The sequence below is a fragment of the Arachis hypogaea genome, chromosome 10 (assembly GCF_003086295.3).
Source record: "Arachis hypogaea cultivar Tifrunner chromosome 10, arahy.Tifrunner.gnm2.J5K5, whole genome shotgun sequence".
NCBI classification, from domain to species: Eukaryota; Viridiplantae; Streptophyta; class Magnoliopsida; order Fabales; family Fabaceae; genus Arachis; species Arachis hypogaea.
Genome location: NC_092045.1, coordinates 34,748,500 through 34,759,614, shown reverse-complemented (window position 1 = coordinate 34,759,614; position 11,115 = coordinate 34,748,500). Strand labels below are relative to the sequence as shown.

Below are 11,115 nucleotides of genomic sequence, written 5' to 3'. Positions count from 1 at the left end.
CATCAGCATAACAAATCCATTTTAATCAACAATTTCAACAACACGAAATCAATGATTTAACCAACAATTTCAACCATTCATTCTAATAACAAAACCATATCTAAATTTCAATCATGTTCTTAACCTAAAGCAGGAGCCACAACACAATTAAAAATAGATATGAAATTAACGAAACCATATCTAAATTCTGCCTACAACGTTCAATAATATTGCAAAATAGAGTAAGTTTCCAGCTTTAACAAAACAACAAAACACTAAAACGGAGTAACAATTACATAACAGAGTAAGTTTCCAACATATTAGGTGTTCTGGACTAAAACAAAGTAACAGTTACAAAACAGCAAAACACTAAAACAACAATATTAGGTGTTTTGGACTCTGGTTGATACAAATGACATAACAAAGTCAGTTTCCACTTTCCAGCATTAGCAACCAATCCATACATACAAATTTCCACAACAATCAGAACCATACATATAAAAAAGACCGAAGAACAAAGACCGAAGAAGAAGAATTGAAGAACCAAACTTCAAGCCAAGACCCTAGAAGAATTGAAGAAATATGGAACCAAAATTGAAGAAGAAATTCAGAGAAGATGAAGACGAGGAGCACTCACCTGGGTTCGAGGAAGAAGCAGGGAAGAGGAAGAAGCAGTGGTGCTGAGGACGGTGGCGGCGCTGACGACCTCAGAATGGCGGTGATGATGGAGGGCTAGGGTTCGGGGTTCCTTTGCTTCAGAGGGCTAAGGTTCGGCGGCAATGGAGATCAGAGTGAGATGAATGAATGGGGGAAAGGGGGGTTCACGAGTGGATCGGGTTTTCTTTTTTTTTTTGAGAAAAACAAGTTAGAAAATGGCATCGTTTTGGGAGAACCGGCCGGTTATTGGTCTGGCCCAACCGGCCGGTTCTTGGCCGGTTCGACGGTTTTCCACCGGTTTTCTCCGAGCGGTTATAGGAGGAGGATCGGACCGCTTGCATTGCAAGTTTCCAGTTGAAGTGGTTCAACTGGCCGGTCCGGTCTGGTTTTCAAAATCATGGTCGTGAGTATAGTCTAAACCAACAAAATATAACGCATCAAACAAAGAAAGTGTGTGTCCACAATTCAAATCAATAATCGAGAGTATTAATCTCGAGTCGTTCTCCTTAGGAGTTGCCCTAAGGTGCACATCATTGGTTAGGAGTTCTCTTGGTGTTTGAGGTTGAGTAAGAGAAATGTAAACAAGCTTGCATAAAAGTAATGAACAAATAACATTGAAACTAAGGGACACAAGAATTTAAAATCAAGCAAGAATAAATAACAATCAATCAATATAGAAAACCTTCGCTAGGGTTGAGAATTGGAAGTCCTATCATTATTAACTCCATCAATTGTGACATCAATTGGTTATTGCTCCACTTAGTTAACCTCTAACTATGAAGGAAAGTCAAGCGGAGATAATCAATTTGAGTCCACAAGTCCTAGTCTAATCCTAGGGAGAGACTAGAGTTAGTGTCATTCAAATCAATTAGCAATTTTCCAATTACCATTCAACAAATGACTTTGACAATTCAAGTGTCTCCAATTACCCAACCCCTAAGCCAAGAGTGAAATTCTACTCCATAGCTATAGTTGACATTTTCTCAAACAATTAGTGAGCAATAATGGAAGACATCATGAAATTGAGAAAGGAGATTGAATTAAAGCTATCTATTGCAAGAAATTAACAACAATCAAACAATTAACAACAATGAATCATGAAATTTCTCAATGCATTAATAGAAATCAAAGTAACAAGGTCTAGGTCCAAGATCCACAATGCTAGAACAACAAAAACACTAGTTTGAGATTAGAAGAAGAGGATATACAACTAGAACAATGTAAAATTGAATCAAATTCAGATCTAACCAAAAGATCCAAGTGCAATTGGAGTTGGGAAAGCCAAAAACCTAGAGAGAAGTTGGAGTCTCTCTCTCTAAAAAGTGTAACTTCCAAAAACTAACTCTCAAAATATCTAAATGTGTGAAAAGAGTCAATCCCCTTCAACCCTTGGTTCTTTTAACCTTTTCCCACCAGAACGTCACTCAGCATTGGGCCAAGAGCTTCTCTGAAATCGCCAGGCACATTTTCATTAAAGAGGTTACGTGCGCGCTCCACGCGTACGCGTCGATAGTCTTTTGCGATCCATGCATACGCGTCAAGCGTGCGTACGCGTCGATGAGAGTTCTGGCCAATCATGCATATGCATCCCTTTTCGCGCGCCAATTTCAAGATCCAGCTCTCCACGCATGTGCGTCGTCTGCGTATGCACGTCGATGCTCGTGCTCCAAAGCTCCATTTTTTATGCTCCTTCCATTTATGCATGCTTCCTTTCCCTCTTCTAGACTATTCTTGCCCCCTATAAGCTCTGAGATCACTTAACAAACAGATCACGGCATCGAATGGTAATAAAGGGAGATAAAAAAAATATAGCTCATTTAGGGGCTAAAAAGCATGTTTTCAACCATTAAGTGAAATTAGGAAGGAAACATAAAACCATGCATTCTATGTGGATAAGTGTGAAGGAAGTTGATGAAATCCTCTAGATTACGCACAAAATGTACCACGGAATAGTGGCGCATCATAACACCATTACAATTTTCTGGAAATGGCGCCAAAAACTTGATGCAGGCTAGATGTCGGTTTAGAATTTTTACAGAAGAATTTCATCGTAAGTATAGTCCTAATCCGATAACCAGCCTGATCAAAGTTTAAAAGAATGTCACAATACAAACCAAAATAACCAGCAGCGAAATCGCAGGTTGTGCTCCGTAGGAATTGCAATCAAGTGCTCAATTATTGGCTATGAAAATGGGGGTTTGATAGAAACAAATGGAAATGTAAATAGCAAGAAATTGAATAAATAAACAATAACTAAATATTAAAAGCAATTAAACTAAGATAATTAAGGAAATCAACCAAGAAATATCTTGGCAAGAGTTGATGGTTAAGGATCACTTTCCTTGTTAATAACCATAATATGATAATTACAAAAAGCGAACCCACTTAGTCATCCCCAACATCAGAAGAAAGTCAAATGGGCTTAACTAATCCTAATCCATTAGTCCTAGCCAACTCACTAATTAACTTAGTGAAAGACTAGCGTCAATGGAAACAAGATTAATTAAAATCTCTAAATTATCAATCAACCTGGACATTAGTAACTTAAGATCACCCAAGTTACAGACCCAAGCCAAGAATGGAAAAATCTTCTCCACAATCAAAGGAAATATTTCATCAAATACCTAGAATGCAATAAAGGCAAACATCATAAAATACAAGAATTATAAAAACTATAATTAACCAAAGCAAGAAAATAATAGCAACTAAAACAAACATCAAAGGACATGAAAACATGAAATTGAATTAAATAAAAGTGAAATTCAACAATTGTTCATAAACTAAAATAGACAAAATAAAGAAACTAACAAGAGAAACTAGGCAAATTGAGACAATAGAATAAGAAAATGTAAAGAGAACAACACAAGAACAAGAATTAAAATCTACATTCACGAGAATTTTACCTAAAACTACCATAAATTCTAGAGAGAAGAGAGAGTTTCTCTCTCTAGAATTCTATCCTAAAACATGGTTCTAAAGTATTCTATGACTACTTGGTTGATCCCCCATGGTCATGCCTTCAAATGCTTCATAAATGAGTTAGATTAGGCCCAAAATTGGCTTGAAATCACGACCCACGTGTTTACTTAAGTAATCACGTGCTGACAGTCATGCATACGCATGAGACATGCGTACTCGCAAATTAGCGATTTTCCAAAAGATGCATATGCATGCCTTGGAAGATTTCCAAAACTTCATTTCTTTATGAATTCTCCACTTTTACATGTTTTTTCTTCAATTCTTCAAGCCATCCTTGCCTTCTAAGCCTGAAATCACTCAACAAATACATCAAGGCATCGAATGGAATATAAGTGAATTAAATTTAGCAATTTAAGGGCCTAAAAAGCATGTTTTTAATCATTAAGCACAATTAAGAGAAATTCACAAAACTATGCTATTTCAATGAATAAATGTAAGATAAGTTGATAAAATTCACTCTTTTCAATCCAAAATTTACCATAAAATATGGGTTTATCATTCACTTTCAGCAATAGGGTCACTCTCAGACCCTATGTTATTTTGAATAAAACCCGACACAAACGCCGAGTCAAAATTTATATCGAAAACAGCATTTGGGTATTCAGTATATCGAAAATAGCATTTGGGTATTCAGTAGCCCAACATGCATCATCTCCGTCAGGAGCAATGCCAGTCACGGAAAAAACTTCCATCAAGGTCGAGCCCATCATTCCATAAGGAAAATCAAAGTTATTAGTGGCTAGGCACCAAAAACACAAACACCCTAAGAGAGGTGCAGTATAAGACAAGTCAAAAGTGGCTAACTTAAGAGCAGAAACAATTCCAAATGACTTCCATAAAGGTTTATGGGTCAAAGATAGTCTCAAAATCTAAGTCAAGAACAAAGAGCTAGACTCCTTAGGGGGTGCAGTTTTAAAGACTCGACTAGCAAAGTAAGTAGCCCTAACATTTTTGCAAAAAATTCAAGGAATGTATTTAGGGGGAGATGGGAAGAAAGAAAAGATAGATTCAACTTGTTCCTGAGTTAAAAGTGGCCCCAATATGAATATAAGACATTTGTGACCTTGAATGAAAGAAATACCTGGCTCCTCCAAATCTCAGTGGTCTCAACATCAGGATTGGAAGCTTACGTAATGCCATCATCATTATAGAATTATGACACATTAGCCACCAGAGGAGAAGGTGCTACGACCTGAACATCATCATCATCCTTTTCTTACAAGGGAGAAATGTGAGAAGTGGAGGTTCCACCAAGAGCCATGGTTCTAAAAATCAGAATGGACGGGCCAGGCCGACCGGTCTAATTCAGAACCGGCAGTAACCACGGTCAGGTTAGCCTCCTAAAACTACCAATCAGAAAACTGGCAAAAAACTACTGAACTGGCTGAGAACCGGCCAGTCTGACCGAATCGGGACCCAGCCAGTTTCCACTTTTCAACCAAAAAAATAAAAAGAAGCCTCCCTTTATCCCTCAATCACCAATGCATATGCTTCCCTCAATCCCTCCCTCAAAAAAACCTAGCCTCCAACCTTGCTTTCTTCTTCAAGCTGTGTCATCGTTGCCGACTACCACCGCCGTCATGATCTGCACCGCCGCCGTCCGCACTGCACCCATGGTCATGAAAATTCATCTACTCGTCACGCTTTCTCGTCAGTTTTGAGCTTCCGCATCTGTTTTGAGCTTCCGCCGCCTCTGTATTGTCGTGCTTCTGCTGTGGTGCTCCCTCTTCGTCGCTTGGTCAAGCTTACCTCAAGCCCTCATTTTTGCTCCAGCCCACTGTTATTGCTACGCTTCGGCCTCTATTTTGGCTGAGCTTCCAACGCTGTTTAGCCTTCATCTGAGCTCTCTCTCCCTCATCTGAAACCCTAAATCTCTATTTTGTTCTTTTTTTTCTAAGTAATTTCTTGCTTATATCTGTTTTGAGTTTCTTAGGTTTATTGAATCAATATAATTAAGTTTGTTCATTCATAATCAATGATTTAATTGCAGACTAATTTTTGTTACTGATGATGAGTAATGAATATTATTGAGTTTTCTTGTTATGAGTAATGATTTTCTTAGGTTTCTCTATTATGAGTAATTTAGATTATTTTGTTTTACAGTAATTATGGAACAGTTCTTGTTATTCATGTGTTTTTTTATTTAATTGTTCACTGTTGTGTTTATTGTTACTGATTGTTGTTGTTTGTTTTTATTGTTCTTGTCGCATTTAAACAATTATTTGATTATTGATTAGCTTTGGTTCTGTTGTGTTGCTATTTTGTGTGTTGTGAACTTGTAATTTACTGATTATTCATTTTGAATGTGTTGTGATTATTGATTAGTGATGTGTGGTTGAGTTATTGTGTTTGTTTTACAGTTTTATGATTTAATTTTGCTTAGATTGTGACTGTCTTGGTGGTTTATTGATTTCAATTATGAATAATAATATAAACTAAGAAAAATTTGCTGATAATAATACATCTCTGGATAATAATTTGGCTGCTAATCTTCCCATTTCGAATGATACAGCTAATCTTAATGCAAGGGAAGATAAATAACTGGTAATGGTTGTAACGGAAGCAATTTAACTAACTTCCTTCGATGAAATCTCCTCTTTCTCATGAATTATGGAAACAGCATCATGGGTTTGCTCAATTATATTGCTTCATTTGCTGCTCAATTAAAAATGTATGGTTTTTCTAGCCAAAAGTAGGGAATATAATTTCAAGTTTCTAGCACAAAATAAAAAATAGATAAAAATAAAATTGAATCCTTTCTCTTAATTGTTGTGTTTTTATTTTTTGTTGTTTGTTCTGAATTTTGGTTACAATTTGATCTAGCTGGAGGTAGGGAAGCAACTTTAAACTTAACGGCTATCTTCGCTTTTGACCGTAAATGAAAAAGGAGAAGCATTCCAGAGAAACTTTCTAATAGCACTTAATTATTTGTCAGCAAAATTAGAAACCTTGGACAATGATTCTTTAGAGTGTTTTATTTATAATTATGTTTTAGAGTGTTTATTTATAATTTATTTATTATTTAATTATAAAATATTTTTTTCGGTTGAACCATAATTAAACCGATTAGACCAGTAAACTAGTGAACTAGTGACTAGAGTAGTTTAATGACGGTCCGGCTTTTAGAACCTTGCTAGGAGCAAAAGCAGTAGCTACAACAACAGCAGTAGTAAAAACAGGAAGAGAAGACGATGTGGTGCTCCCAGTAGTGGAAGAAGAGAACGCTATAGTGACAGTGGAAGTACTGCTATAGAATGAAGAATAGATTGAGAATCCATGGAGAAAATGGAAAGAAAATCTCGGAGAAGAGAAAAAGTACTTCAAGAAATGAAGGATGGTGATGAAAATAAGATGGAAATGATGAAAATAGAAAAGCAACTAAATCCCTAGGAGAATATGAAGGGTTTAAAATTGAAAGGCCATTAAAGTCCATAGGGAATGTTGCATAAGCCTAGAAAAATGCGCGAGCCGTTTCAATTTTTTTGTAACCGTCTTTCTGAATTTTTGAAATTTAAAAGACATCATGTAACAGGCACGTGATCAAATAAAACTTATCATTTCACTTGTTGAAAAGATTTCATTATTTTGAAAAGATAAGTTTTAAGAGACAATTTGTTAGTACAAGATTTCGACCAGTCATGAAGTTCAACTAATATAAACGTTAATTGTATTATATGAGTCGAGTTGAAAAAGTATCGCAACAGTCGAGTTGAAGGAGTATCATAAGACCAAATCACACAATATTTAAATATGATAGCACGATACAGAATGTACGAATTGGTCGATGTTAAAATAGATTCTTCAACTAAAGTGAATTTCGACTACAAATTATGTTAAAACTAGTAATAAATACAAATACAAGCAAGTTAAAATCGAAAGAAGGTGGTACAAGAATCCCAAAATAAAAAATTTTCAACACATAAAAAAAAAGGTTGAAAAGCAGTTAATTTTTCATGGGATATTAAAACTTTTTGCTCAACCCTCGAGATAAGATGAGAATATAAGTGCGAATTTTGAAAAACAAGCTGAAAAAGAATAATGAGACTTGAATACCAAGAAAAGTCAAGATGTAGGACGATAAAAGTGGATATCAAGATTCCACTAACGGAAATAGAGCAGTAACTAGAAGATCACATTTCAGTATTTGACCACCCAATTTATTATTATTGCTATACCAAATAACAGCACAAAAAACAGGGAAAAGAAACAACCCAAAAGGCATTGAAGTTTGTGGGTCTCACTCATAATCAAGCTAGGACAAACAAAATAAAGGGCAGGGTCTCTAGCACTGGCTCTGTTTAATGAAGGAAACAATCTGTTTAACAAGGTCCACAGATTTTTCGGCAGAAGGGTTCATCAAATGGAACACGTGTCCTTCTCCTTCAGTTTCAACCATCTCAACCGTCCCACTCCACGCGCTTCCCTTAACCGTTTCGTAGTAACTCCTCCCTCTCTCTCTCAAGAAATCTTTCTCCGCAACCAAAACCAACACGCGCCTGCATCCCAAACCCGATAGGTTCGGATCCTTTTCCGGATGGATTTTCGGGTCGGTTAGTCCTCCGTAAGAAGGGTAAAGAAATTCTGTGAGTTCATCTCTCTGGTCGTTACCGAAGTACGGATGGATCAAAACGACGCCGTCGAGGGTGAACCCTCCGAAACCCTCGACAGCACCGCGCATGGCCATGTTATGAGCAAGGTTGGCGCCGGCGCTGTCTCCGGCTAAGAACACGCGGGAGAAGTCCGCGTGGTCGTTGAGCCAGGGCTCAGGGCCGCCTCCGTGTACTGCGGCGTGTTTGGCGGTCCACTGTATGGCTTCCCATGTGTCGTCGTATGCGGTGGGGAGGGGATGTTCCGGTGCGAGGCGGTAGTGGACGGAAACGACGACGGCGTTGGTCTCGGCGGTGAGTGTGTTGAGGTGGCGGTGGTAGGTGGTATTGAAGGGGGAGCAGATGCAGAAGGCACCGCCGTGGATGTAGATGAGGAGAGGGAGTTTTCCGGCGGGGTTTGGTGGGAGGTAGAGGCGGGCGGCAACGCCTGTTTGGGGGTTGATGGTGACGTCTTTAGATTGGGCGTTGGTGAGTGGATCGGTGCCGGGAGGGGTGGTGTCAGTGCCCATGAATCGCTCGACGGTTCCGTCTTTGTACTGGCGGAAGAGGCGGGGGAATTCACGGAGAACCTCCTTGTTGGAGTTTGGATCCATGGCGGATGGTGGTAGTAAGAGGGCTATTTGTTTATGTTAAGTGTGTGCTGGTGTTTGGGTTTTTGTTTGTGTGTGATGACTTCTTGTATAAGAGAATGAAGGTTCATAGAATGAACGGTTGGTGAGGAAAATAAATTATCATAAAAAGAGTCGTTCTTTTAATTAATTACCTAATTAATCGGATTAATTGTTACGAAAAAAGTAGCCAAAACTTTTTATTTTTAATTTTGTTTATTAGATGAGTAATATCTATTTAGGATTGTTTTAAGAATAAACAAAAAAAAAATATTTTTGCAGAAAAATTACTTTGAGATTATTTTTTGGAATCTAATTATTTTTGTTGTAAGGTGCAAGTTCGTTGTATCTCTGGGCAAAAATTCAGTACCGTGTCTCTCTCGGGAACTCAGCATATTAACCAAAGTTTATCGAATTCCTCGACAAACTTCATCAAAAATATACATTTGTGCCTTTAATTTAGGAAGAACATTTTCTATGACCAAAATTCTTAATTCTAAAAAAATCTAGTTTAATTTTTGGAATGAGAAGTTCAAAAGTTGAATATTAAACAGACAATAAACATGATTTTTTTTAATATTATTGGCGACAACAACAATAATGTTATCGTTGTCTTCGCAAGGAGTAAATAAGAGTAAATGTATTTAGACATGATATTAAATTTTTGTACTTTTATATTAATTTTTTAAAAATGTGTATTCTTAAACATTATATGTTTAAGTTATTATTTATTTAATTGTGTGTAGTACATGCATACAGAAAACAATGGTATAGTAAGAATAGTACTCTCCCAACAAACATTTGAAGTTGTTTTATGAATAAATTGAAGCATTTGAAGTTAGTTTAAGCATACGGCAAACTTTATAAATTTGACAAAGTTCATAGGAATAGGCGAATTTGCCTTCCATTCAAAACAAAGTGGGTAGTTAATGATTGTAGTAGAGTTTGAAAGAAAAAATAGAATGGTTAAAAAAAAGAAAAGAAAATATTAGAAGCAATTACAAAATGAGAGAAAATTTGAAAGAGAAAAGACCAAGAAAGAAGACTAAGAGTGACAAACTCATGAAGACGCTATATCAAAACCCTAACAAAGCGTTTGTACTAATGGCGCTATGTGTTTTACAATTTTTATAATATCACTGTACATATAATTTTTTTAAAATAAATAATTAAAAGTCATAATTCATCATTCTAATTTTTTTAATTAAAATATTATTATTTTAAAAATTATTTATTAAATTGTCACCCTTTTGAACTATATTATTCGGTTACTATCTTTTTGCTACGGTAGCAATTAATTTTTTGTTCATTGAGAGATGTTGACTATCACTAGATTAGAATGTTTCTTGTTATAAAAATGCTATTTATATATTAAAATCAGTTAATATATATTTTTATATAAATATATGTATAGTTTAATTTGTTTTTAATGTGTATTTTATATTTTAATGTGTATTCTATACTAACAAATAATTTTAGTAATTAATTTTAGCATAATTATTCTTGTTATATATTACATTTTTTTAAATATATTACATTTGGACAATTTACATAAATAAAATAAGTTGGAGAAACTCTTACGCAAATACAACATTGTGAAACTGCAGACGAAAATCCAACATTCCCAATTGTATGTAATCTGCGACACCCTAATGCGTATTCCAAATATACGTAATCCGCTACACCTTGTCGCGGATTACGTTGAGAAGCTGATTTCACATAAACCGCTACACCCTGTAGTGGTTTATAAACATATGGGTACAAAGCATATTCTGCTACACCCTGTAGCGGATTATGAGGAGAGTGGTTCACTATAAAAACCGCGTGAGGCAATAGCGGATTTCATTTGAGGAGAGTGGCTAGAGACTTAGAGAGAGAAAGGAGAGGATATTCTTGGAGCAGATGAATAATAGAAGATGAATGGCGGTTGTACCGGCTCAACCGCATTGCTCACGTAGTCGGAACCATCAATAAAGAGGTAAGTCTCTTTATTTTCTTTCAATAGGATGATGCATGTATATTTTATTTAATATTAAGGAAGTTATTTATTAATTAGAAAGATAGAACCTTAGTTTAAATTAGGTTTTGAAAATCAAAATTTGAAATTTAAAATTTGAAATTTAAAAATTAAAATTAAATGTAGAGAATTTGAAATTTAAGTTGTAGATGTTAAATTAGTAATTTTAAAACCTAGGTAGTTTAAGTCTTGAAACGTAAGCTATGGTTTGGTGATGTCATTGTTAGAAATTAAGCAAGTGTTCTTTATTTCTAAATATGTAGCCAAC

General features: G+C 35.9%; 1 protein-coding gene across 1 annotated transcript; it reads right to left on the bottom strand.

Annotated features, from left to right (window-relative positions):
* Positions 1-7,750: 7,750 nt before the first annotated feature.
* On the bottom strand, positions 7,751-9,535 carry LOC112715558 (probable carboxylesterase 2). The gene has a single exon (XM_025767328.3). The coding sequence runs from the start codon at positions 8,813-8,815 to the stop codon at positions 7,898-7,900; it is 918 nt and encodes a 305-aa protein (XP_025623113.1). The 5' UTR covers positions 8,816-9,535; the 3' UTR covers positions 7,751-7,897.
* Positions 9,536-11,115: the final 1,580 nt, after the last annotated feature.